Source organism: Sparus aurata, chromosome 21 (genome assembly GCF_900880675.1).
Source record: "Sparus aurata chromosome 21, fSpaAur1.1, whole genome shotgun sequence".
NCBI classification, from domain to species: domain Eukaryota; kingdom Metazoa; phylum Chordata; class Actinopteri; order Spariformes; family Sparidae; genus Sparus; species Sparus aurata.
Window position 1 is genome coordinate 13,276,970 of NC_044207.1, and position 25,043 is coordinate 13,302,012.

A 25,043-nucleotide genomic window follows, 5' to 3' on the forward strand; every position below is an offset into this window, starting at 1 on the left:
AGCACAGGAGGACCTTCACACACACTGACAGACGTAATGTTCCAGCTACACAACAGCCTTTTTTCACTGTGTGGACTATTGATGGGAAATGGCTCTATAGTGTCCTAGAAATTAACCTATATTCATTTTATTGTCAATTTGATAAGAATTACACCTGGACTGAATTACAATATAAATTCCATAAAATACTTTTCAGGGATTGGTGGATCCCACCCTGCACAGCATTGTGATAACATGCCCTGCAAATGTTCTCCTCTGAGAGAGCGCACCTTACTGTACCTGTATCTTAACTGTATAAAGGTGCACTTCGTAGTTTTGGGGAAGACATTTTAACCAAAAGAGAAAGATCTTCTTTGACAGTTTTTTATGCCTAAACAAACTGAATAAACAAACACGCAATTTCATACTGTTTTACTTTATATGTGGCGGACCCTGCCACTTTCTTAGCTTCATACAGTGTTCTGAGGACCTTATTTTCCTTTGAGAACAGCTTGTTTGCATTATTACATTATTAATATCGCAGAAATTGAAAGTTTGATTTTCTTCTCCAAAACTACACAGTGCCCCTTTTTTTGCAGATCAGTGATTAATTATACGCATTTTCCGAGTTTAGAGCTGCAGCGCAGGAACATGGCCGACACACCTCTGATCACCACTGTCCCGGAGTACAAACGTTTTCCCCTAAATTTAGGAAAAACCGCGTAACAGTAGACAGCTCACAAAATACTCACTGATTAGGTAAAAACAGCTCTTTTAAATAGACTATCCATATACGACTTTTCAAAAATAACTATAATTTAGCTTTTTTTCATATTTCTTTTTTTTTTTTTTTTGTACAAGAAGGCAAGTTTAATCAAAGACAGGGCAAAACAGGTCCAGTGCACATAACAGTCACAGGGAGGGGGTTTGGTATATAAACTCTCATTAATCAGTGTTTTAATTCAATGCATAAAGTGCAATATGAGATACGGGACATGGTTATGAATGAATCCACTCACTGAGAAACAAGCTGACTTCACAGACGACATTTCTTTCGACCATTTTCGAAGAGCAAGATGCACAAAGCCGCACAAATGCAGAAACCAAAGAGCGGAGGGACACGGAACGAATCGATAAAGCGTGTCCACGAGCGTGTCGAGGAAACGTATATTCAGTGTCACTGTAGTGCCAAGGAAACAAAAAAGTAAGTCCTAACATGTAAAACTTAAAACAGTACTCCATATCTCCTTTGCAGGGAGAACAAACAAGTGAAATATATTTGGTCCTACAGTACATAAAGGCTAGATATGAGAGAGGCAATGAGGATGACACGATGGCAACAACACAACTGTACAGATGTGACCTAAATACATTCTCATTGCATCAACAATGCTGTTCTAGTATAGAGGCAGTTCAATTGTCTGGAAAAATATATATATTTCAACTACACTGAGGTCACATCTTTGGGAGTAATCCAGGAGAGTCTCTACTGTGTGCCACACTCACTGAGCCTTTTTTCATTTTATTTTACTCTACACCATTACCAGTCTGAAAGAAACATGTTTCAAAACGTATTAAAAGAAACACAACATGGCACCATCGCTGTGCATTCCGTAAGAATCGTGCACGTTGACTTCCTTTTCGTAAGGGTTTCGTTTGTAGCCGTTTTCGTTTTTTTTTTTTACAGTCCTAAATCGATCGCTGTAGTTTTTGCATAGATACCATTACGCAAAATCTAATCACATTCTGTACATGTAAAATATAAAACATAAACAAGCCTGTAAACATCTATTTCATAACAAACAACTCATTTATCCATTAAGATCTGACTGATGAATGAAATGCGATGCGGTAGTGACGGTGGATGGAGTGATGGATAAAGATCAGCACACCTCAGAAATACAGTAATGCAATTGTGAACGATGTAGGCCAGACCGCCTGTAGAACAGTACAAATTACTTGACAGTTAAAATGTTTTTTTCCCCCCCCCTCTCGTTTACATAATAGTCATCTTTGCATGAAAACCAAAATGTCAAGCTATTAAGGCAAAACAAGTATGCACAGTGATTTGTGATTTCATGCATAACTGATGACTGCTATTTACTGTGGTGAAATCAGAACTCAGCATCTCCTAAAAAGAACTCAGGCAGCAAAATAATGACTCGCCATCACACGGACTTTAGATGAGGTTGGGGATAAAATCAAAAAACCAGGCCTGACTTTGGTTTCTATGACAAACCACACGGGGGTAGTAGCACTAAAGTAATATCCAGACAGGATGTGGAGAACAAGCCACTTGGCACGGAGGGAGGTTAGACTTGATTGAGCTACTCTATGTTAACACGTGAGTGATAAGTGTACTGTAGATTCGTCAGTCATTGATGGAGAATAAGGAGACCAGGCTCCTTCTGCCCGTGTGATCAAGCTCCCTCAAAATGAAAACAATGTAAAATAAATCATAACTGGATGTGTCATTTTGCAAAAAAGAAATAGTAGTGACAGAACCATGAACATTGTTCATACCATAACTCCACTGTCGTCAGTCGCAGACCACCTCCTGAAGAGAAGCGAGGCCGGCAGCAGTCTTCACTCATTTCTGATCAGTTCTTTTAAAAGCTCTCTTGTGGGTTTTGATTGTGGTTGGTCGGTGTGGAAAATCAACGCTGAAGAGGTCTACAAATCCCCCTCCCAGATGCAAACTTCTCCCCGGCAGCATCCGCACACCTGCGCACGAGCGACAGTTAGAGCCGGTCGAGGCGGAACGCGTCCTCCGTGGCGGGGTCGGCAAGGACCATGTCCGGGTCATTGAGCATGTGCAGGCCGTCGAGCGTCAGCGGGTCGATTTTAAGATCGTCCAGCGGGAACTGGGAGTCGATGTCGAAGCTGACGTCTGTGGACAGTGTTCCAGTCAGGTCCTTGGGCAGGCCGGGGGGAGACTCTCCACTCACTGAGCAGAAACAAGACAGCAAGTCAGAGAAATTGTAAGTCATTTAAGGCATCAGGAGGCAGATGTTTGTCTCTTTAAGGTAAAATTAAAGAAAGAAATCAATGGCAGCAAGAAGGGACAGCCTGTTGACAAGTCTGGGTTATGATGTGATAATAACTTGCTGTAAGAAGCTTGACATCTTGACATCTTAATTACACATTTCAGTAGAGAGACAGTTAACAACAGACTTTGTGACTCAAAAACAACTGAAGGGAAATTGCAGTGGGCTGAAAATTTTGATTTTAAAGTTCCCTTCCAGTCAAATGTGTTTTTCTTCTGGTTCCTACAGTTGAACATTTGAGCGTCACTGTGTAGAGCGGCGTACTGAAATTCACAAATCTAAGAGGCGGGGCTACGAGCATGATTTGTGACATCACAAACATTTTGCAAGCCTATACTAGTGCAAAATTCAGCATACACAAGTGTGATGTGGAAACTTGAAGCCTCCGGTGCACAGACACTGAGACTGGACTTCACAGTGAAACAGGTGACATCTTGTGTCCAACTGTAAACCTTGTGAAACATTTGTTTATGTGAACATCTTTTGGATATTCATATTCTGAAAGAAGAGCGAAGAAGCATGTATCATTTTTTAATAATTTGATGTGGTAATTATCCTCTTTTTCTGGAAAAACCCTGTCAGACAAATTTTAGAGAATGTTTAATAATTAAGAATTTAATAAATGTTACATTTTTTATAAGTAGAAATACAAGAGATTAAGATATGCACTCGAGCATAGATTTTTCCCGCCAAAATGATCTTTTGATCTTTTGAGTTTCTCTAACTTGTGGATTAATTGGAAGCCCAGTCAGGGTGGTGAACGCACATTCCTTTAGATAGAATAACTTTTCTTCTTTAAAAAAAACAAAAACTCTCTCACGTGCTCTGACTTCCGATATGCAGTCCTGAAACTCTTTCTGAGAGCTTACTTCGCGCTAGTTGTATTCGTTCTCTTGATGTTATGCATTCTGTGTATGCTATTCTTTATTTTTTCATTCATTTCTTACTTTTTTTGTAATTTATTTTATTTGCGTTTCAATCATCATTGAGTGGGTTTTTATTTTCCAGTGACTTTATGAATTCTCTGCATTCATCCTTGCTTAATATTCTTTTTACCGTTATTATAGATAGATATTTGACGTTTATTTTCCATCCCCGTTTTAATTTTTAATTGTTTGTCTTCTTTACACAAACCACTTGGCGCACGTAATTGCTTTGTTAAAAAGTACTTTGAGCTGTTTTCCTGTGAGGGATATGTCGCATTTACACAAATTCAGAGCTGACCCGATCACTCAGATTGCCTTTCAAATATGTTGTTCTCCCCTCGATGAGTGGCAGATTAACAACAATACCAGGCCATTTAAAGCCAGTCTATCAATGCATTATAGTAGCCTGGCAATGAGTCATAGCTTTGTGAAGCGTATAACACTCGACGCAGTTTCAGAGTAACTGTCACTGCATCGGGACATTCAAGCAAATATAAAGCACAAGCTTCGGTCTGGTTTGGGATTTTGGAAATCTCTACAAAACACGAGCAGCAGCAGCAGCAGCAGCAGCAGCAGCGTGGTGCAGCTCTCTACAAGCCTCAAGCTCTAAGACTGAAGCGAGCCATATCATATGTCGAAGCACCTGTGAGGATGATGTTGGGGATGTTGCCATGGTTACTGTAGCCCAGCTGCTGCGAGTCCTGCAGGTTGCAATGGCCGGCAGTCAAGCCCATCATAAGCGCCTGGGAGTAGTTGAGGGTGGAGGTCTGGTTGTACAGGCTGTCGGAGCTGATGGGGGTTTCGATCATGTTGAACTGCTCCAGCTGGCGATCACAACAGAGAGAGAACATCACGATGGTTGCTGCTTTATCAAATGTGTAGTCACCGTGAAGCAGGAGCAGAACTAAATATGGACACGGAGGCTTTTGTCTGACCTGTTGTGAGAGAGCGCTGGCCTGAATGGACGGCAGCTGCTGGTCGTAGAAGTCTGCAAACACGCTGCCCAGTATGGAGTTATGCTGCAACAACAAACAGGCCAAATCTGTTTAATCAGACTCTGGTAACAAAAAGAAAAAGAAAAAAATAAATCTAGTGCGGACCATCGACTATGAATATTCTTCAGCCGGGCTGCAGAAGTTGTACATGTAACACAAAAAGGTGGAGAATAAAAAGGACACAGTGAAAGCAGCAACAAGACTTGAACAACAAAGTGCTGAAAATCACCTCAGAGCAACATAACGAGTCGTTTTATAGTCGACTCGTCAACTAATCAGCAAAATGAGTCGACCCTTGCCACCGGTCGATGCTGTGCACTGCTGTGGACTCATCGTTCAACTGAGACTTTCCTTTTCTTTTCCTTTTTGCTCTCTTCTTTCTCTTTTCTCAAATTATTTTTCTTTCAATTTCCTTTCCTTTATTTATTCCTGTGTTTAAATTTTGCATATCTTGTTTTTTTTAATCACAGGTTTGAGACCAGGAAGAAATAAGTGACATAATGCATCACAGTAGGAAATTCTGAGCTTTTGACAATGAGAAGGTAAATAATGCTTCATTTGTTGATGATCATACTCATCATGCACCCTGAATTAAACTAAATCTAAGATGTTTAGAGAAGGAAAGATTCCCTGCTACCCGTACAAGCAACCTCACTTCAGGTTGGTCCTGCCTACATCAGTTAAACCTTTATCATTGTTACTGGGTTTTACCGGCTATGACAACACTTTATGGCATCAGTTGACTACAACCAAAATGTAGTAGTGAATAACCTACTGTGTATAATACAATCTATATGCAATCATTGCAGAGAAGAGACAGGTTGCTAAGCGCTCTAATGACTCAGTTCACCCTAAAATCAAATCTATATATTTTTCCTCTTAATCAGTAGTGCTATTCAACCATCTAGACTGTTTAGGATTGAGTTGCTGAGTTTTAGAGACATCGGCTGTAGAGGTGTCTGATTTCTGTTAAATATAATGTAAGTAAACGGCACTCGGGCTGTGGTGCTCAAAATGCCAAAACAGTTTCAGCGCTACAGGTAAGCGCATAAATATGTAAACAGTCACGTACTAAACACACGATTCAGAAGCAACTTCCTCATTCTCATCAGATGTTGACAGCGCACAGTCCAGTAAGTCATTTTTCAGTCTGCTCTTTTGGTAATAAATTCAAATGAAAGCCTGCAACGTTTGCCAAATCTTGCATTATTTACAGTGTTTGCTGTGATACACAGATGTAGCCGGCATACTGAACATCCACAATCACAAGAAAAATGATGCATGAATATTTCATGGAGTGTTACTTAAATGTTTTCACCCACTTTGGCAGCATTTTTCTATCTCTGAAATTATGTGAAACTGGTGCAGTGTAATTAAGTTCCTCACTTAATAAATGGATAGATGAATGAATAAGAGACTTGATTAACTGCAGGAACAAGAAACATGAGGTACCATATGCCATCCCAGCAAAGGTCAACACTCACTGACTACTGATAGATGGAAACCCATCAAATGTCATAAATGGGTCAGCCAAAGAGAAGGACAGGAGCACGAGCGTCGTCTGCTGCGTGCCGGCCTGAGTGTCTTAATTAACACCAACCAAATGGAAAGAAATTCACATGAAATAAAAGGAATCGTTGAAAATATAATCCCCTTTGTGACTTGATTCTCCCTCCACTGACTCATCCAGCACGAGCTAATTCTCTTCAAGCTCCTCATCCGAATGTCCTCACTGAACCAGCAGCAGAAGTTCTCCTGTTTCATCGTGGCCTCTTAATGTATAAGTAATTGGATCATATTCTCAGCCCGTGCTCCTCCTAGTTCAAAACCAAATTATCTGTGTGTGCTGCAGATGTCCCCACAGGGCAGCGCAGGATAATAGAGCGCACAGCTTGTCGGTTGTGGTTTAGCCCGTGGATAACCTTGGGACTACGAGTGAGCCACTTCAGCTCGGGAGAGAGTGGAGCTGGGGAAGCAGACAGCAGGACAAACACGGGGAAAACGCATTCACACAACGTACATCATCACCGTCTCTTCCCCAGCATCTCAAACACACAAAGTCACACTTAGAGTTCAGCAGTAGCAAATCCTTTTCAAATAATCTGACCTCATTTCATATATCTTACACACTGGAATGCTTTTTGGGAGGTGAAAGCAGTAAATAATTTACAGTCCCGCTTCCTTGCCAGGGTTTCAAATGCTTACACTGAGTCTGACACAGATTAACAACCCTGATTCTTGTTTACCTTGGGTGTGTTTAGTTTAGCTTAAAGCACCTCCCTGCAAGCAAGGTTCAGTTTGTTGAGATTCAACCATGGGAGTGATTAGCAGCTTCTCTTCCAAGAAAAAAAAAAAAAAGGCTTCAAGAGGGGATAGCCATCTCCCCTTTCATGCCACCTCAAATCCCCATGCTGGTGCAAAAAACCACAGTGAACACAAAGATCTGGTGAACATACAAAATAAAACAAACTCCAGCACAGAGTCTTATATAGCAAGACTGGGGAGGAAACAGTGGAGGTGCAACGCAAATACCACAAAAGCAGCAGAGAAGGGAGGTCAGTCAGGGACACAGCTACAGAACAACACATCAATGACACTGAGTGTTTCAAGAGACTGGTGGTCAGATCTGGGCAAAAAAGGGACTCTGTACGCTCCACAACCAATCAGTACGTTTACTTTAATCGTATTATGGCATGTTTTTGCATAAAAACTGCACATTGAGACTTACAGTTGTCCTGTGGGAGTCAATGTTAATAAAGTTGGTTGCCCCTGTGAATGTTTCCAGAATTACTTAGTATAATTCAGAACATTAGTTATAGATGTTCCGACGCTATTTTTTTACCTTCCAATCCAGATTCACATTCTAATTTTCAACAGTTGCACGGATGTAATATGATTGTTGTAATGCCTGGCCAGCCTTTGTAGAACCTTAACAAATACATACAGGAAATTAAGAGAGCTTAATTTCCCATTTACACTCGGCCCACATCCAGCAATGAATTATGGGCCTCAGGTGGCAGAGATGTTAACCGAATATTTTCTGTCACTGGCTGAATTTTTTTTTGACAAAACAAACTCTGAAGGCTGTCTGTCATTTTGACGGCTACAGACTTTGAGGGCGATCTACACTAACTTTGGTCGCTCACACTCAACACTGTCAATCACCACATGTAGAAGTTAAAAATAAAAGGTAGACTATTAAATAGGCTATGTCTCACTAACATTTAAAACATTTATATTAAAATGCTTATGATTATGATTTGGTAGCAAGATTTGGGTGCCCATAACGTAGGTCTGGTACTACCTTTTGGCACTGTTCTGGCCAAGAACCCAGGCTTAAGACGCGGGCACCTGTGACTACCTAATCTGACTACCAGATCTGAACCAACTCTCTGGACCATAATTCAGTGCTGTTGGTTGGCCCAGTGAAAGTGAGAAAAAATCGACTATGTGGGCTCTTTCCATATGGTGCGACAGAAAGTCAAGTTGCTGACATGCTTGAAGTTACACAAGCCGCTTGTCAGATATAGATATTTGCTACTTGTGCAAAGAAAAAAAAACCAATTTGCAAACAGGGGAGTAGCAGGGTCCTGGGTCAGTATCGGAGGCATTTTCCATTCTGGTAGTGGTATTGGAACAGCACTAACATTTATAATGGTGTTGTGCATGTTGGGAAACTTCCACCAAAAGAAAACACCTGTGAATTTTCTGCTACGACTCTTATTACCCTATTTTTCATCCTTTTCCCATTTTATATATTCATAGAAGCAGTACACTAACTAAATGGGTGAAAAGATAACTCCATCATTTACTTACTTTAAGACGAAAAAAAAAAATAGCTGTCATGCTCAAGTGCTTGCAAATGATACATTCAGTTTTTAGTTTTTTTTGCCCAGATCTGCTAATGTGAACACAATACAAGCAGCTGTGGGGGGGCAGCCACAGAGTCCTACTCGGCAACGATAACCACAGAACTACGATGCAGGGGACGGTGACGTTTATACAGAGCGAGCCAGCGGCCCACCAGTTCACACGCCCTTACTTGAGGCGAGCCTCCAGGTGAGAAGCCTTGATTGGAGACGGGGGAGGTCGGAGACTGATTGGCAGAGGATCCGACCCTACTGCGGTACTGTTGGAGGGAGGAGGCCTGATACAAGAGGACACGTTTGAGTTATTCACACTGGAGGATGTCCTGTATTGGAGGTCTCCGTCCTAGATGTGTCTCCGGTGCTGTTGGATAACCAGCTCCCCTTTTGCTGGCATTAGTTCAGTGGGTTTCCCTGACGGAGGAATCTCTAAAATATTCACTGATAGATTTACTGATGTAATCTATGGAGGACCGAAACTGCCAAAATCAAATATAAATAAAGAAATTAGGGCTGGGCGATATGTCTTAAAAATTGAATCTTGGATTTTTCACACCAAACTTGATTTACGATTTTAATCGTAAAACTTCAAATGACAAAGAAATTATTAAAAGCATTGCATTTATTTTAATGCTTTTATTTCAAACAAATTTGACCCGCCATTGTAAACAGTGCACCTCCAAACTCACTTGAAAAAATAAATAAAAGTGCATCCTTTTGAAAAGAATGTGTCCCTTTTTGATAAAATGCTTTTGTAATCATAAATTTAACATGTCAGATTGCTTGCTATTATAAAACAGATCAGTTTCCATATTGGTATTGATAAAGTGTGAACAAAACTTTTATTACATATTTTATTTTGCAAAAGGTGCCTTTTGTTTACAAAAAGTATTTTATATCCCTGAAGACATGTAAATTAAATGAAATATCTGCATTGCATTGAATAGTAAAGATGACACGTTGGTAGATGTACAGGACATGAGGTGTGTGCTTGATGTCTTTTGTACCCATTTTTGGCCAGGAAGACGAGCCTGTCTGCTTCCTCTGGCTTGAGACATCATGCCCTGTTGCGGCTTCGTAGCACAAACCTGGGGTCGAACATTTTCAGCATGTGGATGAACCTGCGGCGTTTCCACTGTAAATACGGGCACCATATCCTTAGCGATATGCAACATGACTGCATCCGTAAAAGCTGTCCACTGGGACCCTTTCTTCTCATACGAAAGACAATGATTAAACGATTCCGCTAATGTTGGCTGCTTTATAGCGGGTGTTTGTAGGCTGCTGCGGTCTTGTACATCTGGTAGTGAACAACAAGTGTCCCACTCTGATGCATGCATCTGTTTGAGAGGCTGAAACAAATGGGTCGGTCCGCTGTCTTGAGTTTCAACTAACCCTAGCTTTTGAACTTTGCTGTGGACCGTGGTTTGTTCGAGGTCTGACGCCACAAAACCGAACTACTGACGATACTGGGCCTTTTTGGGAACAAACTCTTGGCTTGCTGCCATGTTGTTGTGTTTGTTTCTTTGTAGAAAGTCAACGCAGGGGGAGGGCAGAGCCCACTATGAACAATGGGAGCCCATGGGAGGCGGCGGCGGAGCAGGTTAAAGAGAAAATCGATAGAATCTAAATAGATTCTTTTTAAATCATCCTAAACCACAAACTTGAATTAATCGATATTAACGATTTATCGCCCAGCCGTAAAAGAAATAAAGAAATGGTTGAATAGAAAAGATAAATAAACATTGTATGATTTGGTATGGAACACTTGTTGCATTAGTGGCATATCAATTACTTTATTGAGACATTTGTTTGTTTATTTTTGATTTTGGCAGAGTCAGTCCTCAACAGTCACCCAGAAAACTAGCCTCTAGTGCTGTAATAATAATAATAATAAAATAATTACAGCAGTGAACACCATGTGCTACGTGTCCCATCGATGCATTAATAATACTGGAAGCAGAGCTGGGAGAAACAGAGAAAACTACAGGGGATTAATTAGTAGAGGGAAAATGTTGCCAGCAATCCAAGCTGAGCGAGTGAACACTGTAAACTGGAGGATCAGAGAGAAGTGACTCGGCTCTGTTTTCTGTTGTTCCATCATATCTACTCATCCAACAAATGGCCAAATCGAATTTGACTTAAGCAATGCACAACCATAACTGTGGACAGAAAAACATCAAAGTTACTAATATCATAATAAATAACAGATAAACTATCGAATAACTAATAAGGTTTATCAAACAAGACTGATAATCTCTTATCACTCAAAAGCCGACGGGAGTTCAAACCTCCACTTTCCTAATCTATTTATAGATAAGCTATCAGAACGATTGGTAGCAATCAAAATATTGGTAGCATGAGACAGAGAAGTGATAAAGCAGTTCAAGGTCTCTAGATACAGATATAACCTAGAACAATGATAATTCCTGGAGGAGACCTTTTCCAACTCTCCAGGAAATGATTTTCAATTTCTTAAAACAAGGGTAGTTCATAAAATAGGCTTGAATTAACAGAAAGTTAAGTCTAAGCTGTGTTTCCTAACAATGTTTCACTTGACCCGTCACTGCAAAGTCTATAACTGAGACCAGGAGAATGTAGGCCACTTCATCTCTGCAGTTACACATTCCCACTGCAACAGAAGTAGAGCAGCGAGAGCCAAGAACTGAAGGACGCGCAGAGCCTCGCAAAAAAGCATTTTGCACCTTTTGTTGTGCTTTTATTTTGTGTGTTAATTTGGGAGTTTTTTGTCTACAGTTCTGTGCAAAAGCTGCAAAGTAAAACAATAAATTCTATGACTGTGAAGATTTGTGTTAAACTATAAATGTTGAGATAAAAAAAGAGATAGCACAATTGTGAGTTCATACACACTTTATGGACAGTACAGTTTTCTTTTTTCTTTTCTGACAAACAACTAAGACTTTTCTATTCAAATGCATTAGGGATCAGCCAAGAAGTGCCAGTGATGCAGAGAGATGTGCTCACCGTGTTCATGTCTATGGTCATGTTGGTTGGCGAGGACGTCTGCTGGTTGTCTGACGTGGAGCAGGAGTTCACCGAGGACGACAGCTGGACCAGACCAGTCTGCTGCAAGATAAAGAGCTGAGTCGTAAAAAGATACAGACACCATGTACTCATCAAGTAGCGCTTAATAGTTTTAATATTAACTCATCACAGATACAGTTTATGAGTATTTGCTTTTATAGTACATTGGCAGATATGTAGAGATTTGGGGCGGTGCTGCAAAGGCATGTAAATTAATCAAATTCTTATAATCTAATCTAAAGTATGTGTTTGTGTGGTAATATTTATTTACAATTCATAGTTATCTACATTCCAGTGGTTTAAAATTCAAACTTTACTTTTATCTTTTATTATTCTTACTGTGGTAAACGATAACGGGTTTTTTTGGTTTGTTTTTCAATTTCATAATGTTTAAATATGTTTGTCACAATAGATTTAAAGAATCCTGGCTGGTTTACATTATCATTATGTCAAAATAAACAACCCAAAGTCATTTAATAGACGGTTCTCATGTTCAAATATTGCTAATGGTATGAAGAAAACACAACATTACTCTGCTACTGTACAACTCTGCAGGGTGTGAAGCGTCGATTTAGGGGAAAAGAGGACTTTCCACAAAGTGGGCAAAGTGATAGATTTTAGTGCTACATTATAATGAGCGGGTCCACTTATTCAACAGAAAAAGTACTTGAAGGTCAGAAAGTCTTTATTAACAACAGGGAGTCTGATTTACTTAATTTCACAATCTGCCCACATCTGGATGTAGTTGCAGTAACTCTTTAAAGGTTTTTGCTGGCTGCAGTCGTTTATATTTGACTCAGCTTTACTGAACAGTTAGAGTGCACAGTCTGTGAATCATTGTTGCTGCTAAATAAGTCTTTACTGGAGTTAGAAACATCTGTTAGAAACAAACATATTGGCAAAAATCTTAAAACTATTGTTTCTAATTGGACTAGTTTTGCATTTAACAGAAGTGATTGGTGAAATCAAGCTTTTTCTTCCAATGTGACCATTTTGTTATTCCATAAAAACTGCAATAATGGGGCGCCGTTTAGCTTAGTTGGTAGAGCGCGCGTCCCATGTGCCGAGGCTCTGCAGCGGACATGGGTTCGACTCCCGGCCCGGGTCCCTTTGCTGCGTGTCATTCCCCCTCTCTCTCCCCCTGTTTCCTGTCATATCTTCAGCTGACCTATCAATAAAGCCATAAAAGGCCAAAAAAAGATATAAAAAAAACCAAAAAAAACTGCAATAATTGCACAAGTCTGAACGTTCCCTCATCAATAATCGTGATCGCAAGATGGCAAGAATTAAGGAACTAATAGACATATGTGGGAAAGAAATCGGCAAAGACGGAAAATCCAACTAGATTATGAGACAACACGTCTGTGACAAAAAAGACAGAACCAACCAATCCTGTTTTTATCCTCAGTGTTTTTGGTTTGGATTTACCAGCCAGTGCTTTACACTTTAAAAACTACAACTTACTTTGAGTATAATTCCTAATTCCATACTCATTTTTTTGTCCTCCCACTGAGCTCAAATTGTCCCCAAAATGAAAAAATATGTGAGCGCAAGGCAGCTGTTAAATCTTTTCCATAACAGTCAGCTTGTGTGGATACAATGCTGGAGGAGAAACTCACTTGCTGGTTCTGGTGGTTCTGGGACGACGGCTGCTGGTTGAAGAAGGCATACTGGGACAGCTGCTGCTCGAGGTTCATGGCGTTGATGGCCGCCTGCGGGAAAGCACAGGGAAAAAGATAAGATGCAGAGTTCTGATGTTTTATGGGAAATGCATTTATTCCAACATTTGTTGCCTGCTCAGCCATAAAAGGACTTTTGGCTTGGTGACTTGGTACATGACAATAAACACAGTAAGATAAGGAGAAAGAAAAAAAGCCCTGCAATGGTCATAAACATAATAATAATAAAAAAACACAGTTCAACATCTCTACAGTATGACCTCATAACACTAAGATAATAAAAAGTCAACCTGAATCCCTGGGACTTGTATGAAAATAATGTAAATCAAACATTCAATAAGCAATTAAGCCTGAATGTTTGATTTTCTTGGTGAAGCCGAGGTCAAGGCAGAGAGCGGAGGCTGTACCTGAGAGAGAGTGAGAGGTGGAGACGTCGGGGAGAGCTGGTGGGAGTCTCCTGCATTCAGGATAAGAGGAACCATGTCGTCCTGCCCAGGCTGCATTTCCATGGTTACTGTGGGCTGAGACGTGTTCACTCCTACCCAGCACACAGAGTCGGCGTAAGGAAAGAGTTTTATAAAAGCACACACACATACTGCAGAGACGCAGAGAAACTGGCACCAGAGAGTGCTAGATATCATGAAGAAGTCATGAATATGCTGGACACAACTCCGGGAGAGTGTTCAATGCGAGCGCGCTGCGGTTACCTTGCGTGTTGGCCAGGGTCTGTGTGCTGTTGGAGGAGCTGAACGAGGCGGCTGCTGCATCATCTGAGTCGAGCGGGGTGGGCAGCGGAGGAGGGAACTGGATGTTGGTCAGGTCAGGAAGAGAGCCGCCAGTGTTGTGGGCTGCTGGTTTTAGTGAAGTGGTCAACTGCTGCTCCGGAGACGGAAATATGCTGCAGAAAACAGACGTGCGCGCAGTGACTAAAGAGCTGAACATACTCATGAGATCAGCTGGCTTGACAATGTTTTCCAATACCAACAGCTCTGGAAATATTTGGACTTGGTGCATTTGGCCAGTGGTACTATTGCAAATGCTTTAGCTCCATGCTGTTAATACTTTGGCGCTAGCGATGTATATGCAAATGATGTTTGGTTACAGTCAGATGGCTTCAATTTAAAGCTATGTTTAAGTTATACTTGTTGAAGCTTCCTGGGTGCCCTTGAATACCAGTCTCACCTCACCATCCATTATAACTGTGAATCCACAGATAAAGGAGACATATTATGATAATATTTCAGGTTCATCATATCATTTTGGATTATTACTAGAACAGGTTTTTTATGTTTTATTGATCAAAAAAACACATCAGTTGTCTAATATTATCCGGTGATGCAGCGCTGTATTGCCCCTCCATCTAAAATCCTCTGCTTTAGCTCCTGTCTCCTTAAGGCCCCTCCTTAAGGTTTTAGGTGGTTTTAGGTGCCAATTTATTTATACATTATGCAAATAATGGACATGGTGACATAGTGTGATGTCACAAAGTCACAAAATCAAAGGCGGGACTACTGACGAGGCACTTGAGGAGCAGTGTTTTGTATGGGAGAGAGGAGTTTCTGGTGGTGTGGACACTGACCTTTTTAACTCTCAAGATATTCAACAGGCACAAGAAAAGGAAAAATAACTAAAAAGCTCCCTTAAAGAAAACATTTCCTCAGACCAGTTCTACATGGGAAAACCAGTAAAGATACTCACTGGATCCCTGGAACTTTGCAGGGCTTGGACCTTAAAATGTCCTACAGGATGAAAACATAATTAACAGCTAAAAGACCACAGCGAAATTATGGAAACAAAACACATTTAGACATTCATTTAATGTTTGTCAATGTTCCACCTTTTTGCACTCCCAGTCCTGTTTTTGTCCATCATCATCACCCTCTTGTGAAATTGCTTCAACACCTGGTACAGTGAGCAGGAGAACTACAGAGATGGAGAAATAGCCAAAACAACAACAAAAAGTCCTCAGTCTCTTGGGTTTTCAGATGTCCAGCCTTCTTGAGCTTATAATAATCACAGCCCACATGTCCTAGTTTAATACGATCAAGTGATATTAAAAAGACAAAAAAACATGCAAAACACGAAGGGAGGTAATAGAAAAGCACGACGGAAGAAGAAAAAAAGAATTTGTGAGATTATGAAACTGAGAGATTAAACACTTAAATACTGAATGACACTAATGGGCGAAAAACAAAAAAAGTCTCCAAGGAGATTTATACAAATTCAAATCAATAGGCCCCTGAAATCAGAATAATCCGCCTCACACAGCCATTAGCAGTCGAAATCCATTGGACACTTGGATGCACCCCCTCTTCTCAGCAGTCACTTTCCTCCTCTGCCTTCAAAGCCACATTCTAAACCCTTTCATCAGACACTGGAGGCCACTCCAGTGAACCACAGAGAGAAAGCAGCACAACACCACAAAACAGACACAGACTTACAACAAAACAGATCCATCCACCATCAGCCACAGCAGATAATAAACACCTGAATTGACTCATTGGTTAGTTTTACATTTTTACTCACAACTCAGCCCTCTGGTCGATGTATAATAGATATGTTTCTGAGCATGCTCTAATGTATCCTGATTTCATAGGAAAAAAAAAGTTAAATCAACAACTATCTGAAGAAAACTCTTTGAGATAATGTTTACCCCGTTTTGGCTGCAGCTCCTGCGACCCTCCGATGAAAGAGGCCTGCTGGGCAGGAGTTAATGTGCTCTGGTGCAGTGCTGAGTCAGAGTTTGTCCTGCAGCACAATTAAAAAAATAAAAATAAAAAATCACACTGTATGGAAAAATCTAAGCAACACATATACTGAAAAGCACAGAAATACATCTATCACTCAACCACAATGTTGTACAGCCGTGTTAAAAACAAAAGTGTATAAATTGTGCAATGTGTGCAGTTTGGGTAGCATGTACAAAATGTTGAATGGTGTTGGTATGTGCTGCTCTGTTTATGTTGCTTTTGCTGTTAACTCCACTGTGGAGGCAGGTATATGTGTACAGCATTTTTCTACAGGTAAAATAAATCACATCATATTGTATCATATCGTATCAAATCGAATTTCAAGCCAGGCATAACCACAACTATCAACACAATTCTGTCATGTTGGCTAAAATACAAGTTACAAAAAAAACTTTTCTCTCACACATATTTGACATATCACATGCAATATGCAGGCCTGTGACGATAACTACCTTTCGTTGGATGATATAGTGTAGCAATAAATTACATCATTTTCATAAACCTCTTTATGCCACTGATAGAATGATAATATAATAGTTTAATAATGCACGTAAACTCTGCCAGAGCAATGAACTTTTTAATTCCTTGTATTGAGACATTCAAATATCTAACCCTAAATAAATAAAACATAGATAATATAAAACCACACAAACAAAACATGAAATCAACCAACTCATTTTGTTTCAAAATTTCAATACAGAGTTTAGTTTTTTTCATGTTGAGTCAGTGTGTATAAATTTAAGTCACTCGATGTGCGATTTATTGCACAAGACAGACTTACTTGAATAAAAAACACATTATGTTTATATAGAAGTTCACCTTAACTTTATATGTAATAACTGAACAAGAACATAAGGTTTTTGTATATATCTGCATCAACTTAATCCAATCAGTTATTCAAATGACCTATGTTACAGAATGTGATGTAAAATATACGTGTAATTAAGATTCAAAGTTTTAGGCAAGCTACTGTTTTGATGTAATTTATAGTTCTTGTGATTTTTCTCACAAGCAAAAATATCAACCTGGGTGTGATACTGTCTGTATGAGGGCTTTAGATGGATGTCTAAATGCAGCGTTGTTACCATGATGCTAATCTGTGAAAACTACTTAACGTGTGATTATGTAATGTATAATGTTTTCATCTTCAGTTAGAATGTTTCAGTCTTGTGTTATTTTCCCGTGTGTCGTTTCTGCATCTTCATGAATACTGCAGAACATCGCGGTTGAAGTCAGAACGATAAGGGAAGGCCGCGGGAAGGCTTTATTATGATCATCATAAAAAAGAGTAAACACCGAGATGAGCTATACAGTCTTGCAGAGACGAGGCTGTCTTACCTCCTCCAGCTGGTATCAGGTGGTGGTGACAGATACACTGAGCCATATGGACAGCTGTCAATGTGAGATTGAGGGTTAAGAAAATACAGCTGGAGACTGACAGTCTTAGCAGATTCAATGCATCAGCTCCAGAGAATTCTTCCAGCACGGGAAGATATAATTAAAAGCAGTGCTGGCAGTCTAATGAATGAACCATGAACTCATCATCGCGGTCTGATGTTTGTATCAACACTGGCTAGCTCATTGCACATGCTGCTTATTACAAACACTCCGACTGAACATCATTATTTGACTTGAATCAATTACAGGCTGATGTCATAGAAACATCTGTGACGTCCATGAGCCACATTTAGGCACATGAGTTACCACAGCGATCAAAAACATCCTATAAACAACATGTAGCCTCTCACGTTTTGTGATTTCTGCATGGATTATTAAGTAAGGCCTGGACTGTGTGCCTCCACGCACCGTCGTCATATGTAATAAAATGGTTTAACAGTGTAATAACTTTTAACTACAGTTTGATTAACTCACTAATAGACCATTTATTGATGACGGTTATTACAAAGTTTTACCAGTTTCACAAGTTCCTGCTAATTAACTTGATTCAATGTCACATAATTACTCCACAGATCTGATCAATGTAATGCATTTGTGTTTCTGCCAAGCTGCATCGAATTATATTGAAAGGTTTTCACGATTGTGGGCAGAATATGTGAATATTAGCGGATACAATACAACGACACCACATGCTACAGTGGGGCTTTCAGAAAAGATCGTTTTGAGGCAGAAAAAATTGAGGAATTATTTGTTCACAGGAAGCTTTAAAAACCTGTGTCACTTGTTACAACTTTGCCTTTAAGAACAAGAGCACACAAATTTAATTACTATCACTATATAAACAAATGTTGTGGGTATTAATTTGCTTTCTGCTTGCCAGACCTTCAACAAAGCCGTGCTTTGTTATTGTTTTTTATGCAATTCAGACTGAAAATAGCAATGAACGAGAGAAGAAAGTACCTGGTCTTCTAAAAACTCTACCTAACCTCAGGTTTTACATAAAAAGACTAAAAGGTATGTAAGGATATCTGGCGTCCATGTTTGTCAACAGACAGGGGCTTTCGGTGGGGTGACGTGATGCGGTTCCGGTCCCGGTAGACTCTGTCCACCAACCCGTGGTGTCGTGTCGATCTGTTCGAGTCAAGACCGGAAGTCTGTCAAACACAAACAAAAAAAACTGGTCAAATTGTGAAAATATTTTGTGCGGGTTTCTCTGGACTGAACAGAATATATAATATATATATATATATATATATATATATATAGTTTGTGTTTCCTAGCTGCAGTTACACTGTCCTCATCCAACAGAGCTTAAACCTGAAGAGCAGGGAGGAATATCAACAGAGCTCAGGGCAAAAACTGCTATGAAAAACTGGGAAGTTACAGTGAAAGTATTTTCTTGAGTTTTGCTTGGTTGTCTGCATTTTTTGTTGACCGTTTAAAAGCCTTTTTTTCATCTGAGCCCTGTTTTCGACACAATGTGACGCCTTGCCAGGACTGGTGTTAAGATTACATTTTTGTCATGCCCACTATGAAAAAAGCGGTTCATATAGTTTTTTTCCCAAGGTAAGAGGACCCATTGTTGCCATTTTCAAAAGAACACAGGCTTCAAGACGTTTTCCTTTTCATTTTCAAGAACAGTCATTACAAAGCAATTTTTTTGCCCTCACATTTAGAAAATGGCGGAAAGAACCTGCTATTTTGACTTTAATTGTTTTACGAACAGTTTTTTCTGCCTTCGAAGCTGGTGAAAGTACTCTTCTGCAAAAACATTGTGTTGTTGACACTGTTTCAGTTAAGTCACTGCCATGCACACTCCTTCAGTGTGTCACTGAGGCACCAAGGAACAAAACTGCTCTGACACAGAAAATACAGCCTGTGTACCTAAGGTGTGACACAGCACATCGCCGCTTCATCTGCGTACATGGTTTACATGATGTCTCAGCAATGTATGAAGTTCAAAGTTATTGTTTAATTCTCTTCTTCAAGCAAAGGTTTTCTTTTGGGACAGAGCTCTGACAGAGCTGACAGAGGGCTCTATAGAGGAGAGTGTGGTCCACCATACTGCAGTAAGACACCTATTGTCGACTCTGCACTGGTATATTTACTCTACCTTCTTTAATAATTCTAAACAAAGTGCTCTTGCTGCTTACACAAACAGTATGCGTGTCACTTCATGTGTAGCAGAGCATTTAACCCAGCAAACAAAAATCTGACAGTGTTTAAAAAAGCCAATGTAAACAGTTTATTCGAGCGACCACAGGTTGATCCATAGCACCACAGAGATGGGGGCTATGGACATGTGTTCATATGAAACAGCGGTGGACGATAACTGTAAAAATGAATCCTGCTACAAATTAATAATTCATTCCCCAACAGTCAATGCCAGTCTTCATCTATACAGTAAAGTAAGTCATAAAGTTACTGAAAAGAAGCAAAATGATAAGAATAAAAATCCCTCACCTGAAAAGTCAAATCGACGGTGCCGTTTCCAATCTGATTGACGTTCGGCAAAGATCCTCCATAAAACTGTCCGCGGTTCGGCCCCAGCTGCAAATACTGGGTTTTCTGCAACTGTAACTGGAAGCAGAAACAGCACCAGGTGAGACACAAAGGACCAGATATATCGCTTTTTTTTCTTTAGGCACAGCAAGTTCATGCGGCACTGACAGCAAAACAATAAAGTGGCTACAAGCACATCACAGGCCTCCATCAGTGATATCTGAAATAATGACGGCTCAATGTTCATTTGCTACAGGAACGCTTCAGCGAGACAAAACAAAGGGGATATATATACACATTTATACTGATCCAAAATGAATCCCATTCCCATCCCATTGATAGTCATGTGCATGTGTTCTAATGACTGCCCCACTGAACAGGCCTGTCTTGATAATTATGTTACTGTCTTATCTTCACATCTTATGGCTGCATGTCTTATCGTAGCTACATGGACTCAATACTGCCCGCTGTGTTTAGATGCATGTTTTTTCACAGAATGTCACCATTGTAGCCAACACGATTAGAGCCTGACCAGTCACTTAATTTTTGTGGTTGATAGTTCGAAGAATATTAGGAGTAAAAAAACTCCAAATACCGTGTTTTGCCGATACACAGAAATGATTTTGCAGTGCCCCTTAAATGTAGGTATCAATTACTTGTGACAACGATATGTAACAATGAAGTCAGAATGATACACAGGGTTTTCTGTACCGTTATTTTATTATTTTCACATTTTACTTGTGCATATTCTGCTATTGTATTATCACTATATTAATAATATATCGCAATAATAATATAGTTTATCATAATTATTTCTGGAATTATATCGTCCAACTCAAAGTATTGATCTTGACAGGCCTCGCACAGAAACTCCCCCGCTCATTGATGTTTTCACACCTCTTCAGGTGCCAAAACGAGGACAGAAATGTGCTGATGTGAGCACACTAAATGAAAGACACCACATTAATATAACTGAGATGAACACTAGATGTCTTTTGGCAATATTTGATGCCGGCTGCTACATTTGCAGTCATTCCAGCAATGTGAATTTAATAACTTTTTAACATGTGAAGAGACGGTAAGAGGATTTCGGATGGAAGTAAAGCACTTGGGAGATAATTCTACTGAACTCCCCTCACAGCCATGTTTATTCCAAAATGACCTCCAGTTCCATTTCCCATTAGAGAGCCCATAACCGGTCAATTAAATTTTCTCATGCAAGCCCACTGTCTGCGGAGCAGAAAATCTAATAATAACAATTACTACGCCTATGTCACTGGTGTGTTTTGATAAGCCTCCGACCTCAGAGTTTATTTCTTTTACCACATTCATACTCTGTTGACAAAGGATTACATATGGCATCCTATCCATCAGGGCGATGCCGGTCCAAATCTTTTCAACCACAGAGAGGTACGCAGAGATAAGAGACAGCAGAGGAGGACTGAAGAGGGAAGGGATGGTGACGGGGTCAAAAGGATGAAACTCTAAACCTGAGGCCTACTTCCCACAGGTCTAACTTTGGCTCAGACGAGAGCCTCCTACCATTCGTCTACGTGTTAATGAAAACACACGCCAGTTTCATAAAAATGAAGCTGCGGGCCGCGATTCAAGATGACACACGGGCTCTCTGACTAACCTGTCTAGACATGCCGCCTAAAATACATATTTATAATAACACGGCCGTTCAGACACAACTGATTCATGTTTTCTATTCTTAAAAAACAAATAGGTTACAAAAATGTGATTTCATCCATCAGACATATGCTAAGGCTTCACGAACAGGCCTTTTCACAGCAGGTAAAGCACAGGTGTTACTAATGACATTAACAATCTGTTCAGCCCCAGTAAATCCTCACACAGTGTGACAGTGGAATGAGTCCTAACACCCAGATTTAAGTTTTGCACATCCTGTTCCCTTGTCTCAAGGTCAATGGGTTCTCAATTAGATGCCTGAAATAAGGTCTGTGGTTAAAATACGCTTGAGGGATTTTTACGTTTTCTTCTATAATATAAAATATGTTAGTAAACACCCAACTGGTGAATTTTAAAGCATTTACGTGTCTTTAAAAACGTGGTTGCTAACAAGTGACTAAATGAGTCTACAGAAGGGGCATTTGATGTCATCATGCTGAACGTGGAGACTTATCTACTCACTACTCCGTCTTCAATGGCGAACTTTAGCTTGATCTTGTAGATCGATCAATTTATAATACAGTGTGTATTGCATAGTCTAGTAGGAGGCTTAGTGATGGTGACGTAGAAGTCATGCGACCATGAAGTAGTCTGTTTATAGCCTAACGTAATTTCTTATTCTTCTAGATCACATTTAGGCTTCAAAAATCGTAAACATGTTGTTCTTTTGCAAAGCATCACAAACTTGTGTCTGCCAAAAAGCTTATTTTCTGCAATAATCAAAAAGATAATTGAAAAATCCTGTATACATATCACTGAGGAAGCCAGGGCAATGCTAACTGCCCTGTTAGCCAACAGAACAAAGTGACGATACATTTTTGATCCCGTTTGAATTGTGCCATGAGTTAAACATGTGATGTTTGTCAATATAAAAGAATATTTTTAAACTTGAGAGAATGTTGCAGTTTGTCATGAAACTAATCATGCTAAAGACAGTGAAAGTTGGCCTGGCAATCGCATTAGTTCCATTATCTCGTTTCTTACCAACACGTGTAGACCCTGCTCTGCATATTAGCTGACTCACAGAACCAACTGTCCATTCTTTCTGTCAATATGGCCAGACTTGTTGCAATTTTGACCTTTTTTAATACCTTTTCTCTGCCAGGGTGACAGTCAAGTTGGTCAGACTGCCACGTTCCTGACTTCCTGACTGGCTGTAAAATTATCTTTTAAATTGACAAAATATAAGTGTAATTCATGGCACAATACAAACGGGATGAAAAACGTATTTGTCTCTCAGTGCTCACGACCATACGTGTTTTCTGATGTAAGGCCTCATGGTGGTCCACCGGAAGGAGCAGGAAGGAATTCACCTCTCTACACCAGGACCTTGAAACTGCAGCAGCTAAATGGAATCCAGCCTGAGTTCATTTTATCATTTAAACCTGTGCTTTTTTCTTCGGTGAAAAATCAAAATGTACTCTGAGGAAAATACGTATAAGAAGAGGTTTTTTTTCCTGTTGTTCAGACTAAATCTGAACTTTTCAAAAGAAAAAGGCTTTGATAGCTAAATGTCACAGTGTCACAGGACATAACCTGATGTTACTCCACATGTGCATTCACAATCCAACAAGCAATGCAGCGGCTGCATGCTTGCTGTGTGGTCCCAGCCTTGTGTATATCTGCCCATCATGCCTCCACTGAGCTGCAGTCACTACTGAAGCCCTGCCTCTGTGGGATTTATTTTGGAGGCCTGTATTGAATGTGGCTTAGATTCCACATAATCTGCTCGCACACATCTTTGGTGTAAAATGTCATTCACGTCGCGGAGCACACAGGCCCCGCGGACCTGTCAGACAAGTTTACAAAGCCACGGTGCGAACACACCTCGCCATCTATCCCCGCCATACACGCCACACACACTGCCGACAATCCAGTGTGTGAACATGTGTGTGTGCCTCTGTCGAGGTGGATATCATCGTTTTACCTAATCGCCTCCTCTGAGTGCACGAGACGAGCAGAGGATCATCGCTGCAGTTGGACGCGCGCTGTCAAATACGCATGCACGCCCCTCTGCTTCTTTCACTTGCGTGGGACAAAAAATTGTAATAACTTTTTCGGACGAGGGTCCCCCCGTCACCAATATGTACATGACGGGGCTGTAACCTCCGGCCAGCTACGCTCGTTGTCATTCGTGAGGGAGAAAAAGGGCTCCAGCTGGCAGGAAGCGTCGTTTGTTATTGTTTACCTATTCTGCCCTGGCTGCGTGCATATCTGACAGCTCGTTGGAAATAAACGAAGAAGAAGCGGGTTAGTTACCCTCGCTGCCCGGGTGATGCTCAGGTCCTTCATCACTTCTTCGAACGCTGCCGTCTCCTCCGCCTGCTTCTGGTTATGTAAAGCGATTTTCTCGCTGAATTTCCGCGGATTGTTCGAAGTCGCCATGTTTCGCTCTTCTGCTCCGTTTTTTCCTTCAGTGGCCAGTGTCAAGTGACGGCGAGTGAAGGACACACGACTTCCGGTTAGAGAGGCCGACACGTTAAAACGCCTCACAGTAAGTCTATTTAAAGTTGTGTGAACTTTGAATTAGTGTTTTAAGACTAGTATGGGACAAGACGGGGCTAAAAGAATCAGTGTGTTGCTATGACAGCAGATAAAGAGGTTGCTATGGCTGACATATTAGCTAACATTCAGCAGATGACCCGCTAGTTTGTTTCAGTGGGCGCCATCTTTGAATCTGTTATCTGGTTCCTCTATGTTTGAGCTGTGCTTGTTAAAACCTTTCAGCTCTGTTTTGGTCTTTTGTGACTCCTGACAAATAGCTTAGTTACTGTTTAAACTGACAGTTATCTTTCTACATTTGATTCACCTGAATATGTTCATTGAAAATTACTGAATCCGTTTTTACCAATACATCTATCAGGCCACATGATTGATGACCCAAACTGTGAAATGTTTTATAAACCATTTGACAAGCAATTGTTAATCGTAAAGTTGCAACTGATGTTTATAAACCTTAACAATGGTTTCTAAAGCTTTTTTTTTTTTTTTTGCAAACAGTGAAAAAAAAAAACTTAACTTTACAACTTTAAATTTTTTACTCAATCGATTAATACTTTATATTATTAAGATTCAGGAAAAAACGGCCTAACACATTACACATATTCACTGTAACACCTTTTACAAGTTGTTAGTGAACAAACGGGACTGAAGTCTTACAAAAG

At 40.2% G+C, this 25,043-nt stretch overlaps 1 protein-coding gene across 4 annotated transcripts; it reads right to left on the minus strand.

Annotated features, from left to right (window-relative positions):
* Window positions 1-817: 817 nt before the first annotated feature.
* Window positions 818-24,298, minus strand: crtc1a (CREB regulated transcription coactivator 1a). Of its 4 annotated transcripts, none has more exons than XM_030402329.1 (15): window positions 24,139-24,298; window positions 20,149-20,265; window positions 18,714-18,839; window positions 17,626-17,687; window positions 16,191-16,285; window positions 15,375-15,460; window positions 15,236-15,276; window positions 14,245-14,435; window positions 13,945-14,075; window positions 13,478-13,570; window positions 11,799-11,897; window positions 8,990-9,094; window positions 4,888-4,971; window positions 4,596-4,776; window positions 818-2,926 (listed from the first exon to the last, which is right to left on the minus strand). In XM_030402329.1, exons 1-15 carry the CDS (start codon window positions 24,262-24,264, stop codon window positions 2,721-2,723), a joined length of 1,743 nt encoding a protein of 580 aa, XP_030258189.1. In that variant the 5' UTR covers window positions 24,265-24,298; the 3' UTR covers window positions 818-2,720. The 4 variants fall into 4 exon arrangements, with proteins under 4 accessions (XP_030258189.1, XP_030258188.1, XP_030258191.1 ...); XM_030402328.1 differs by having other exon boundaries at window positions 11,799-11,900; XM_030402331.1 differs by lacking the exon at window positions 8,990-9,094.
* Window positions 24,299-25,043: the final 745 nt, after the last annotated feature.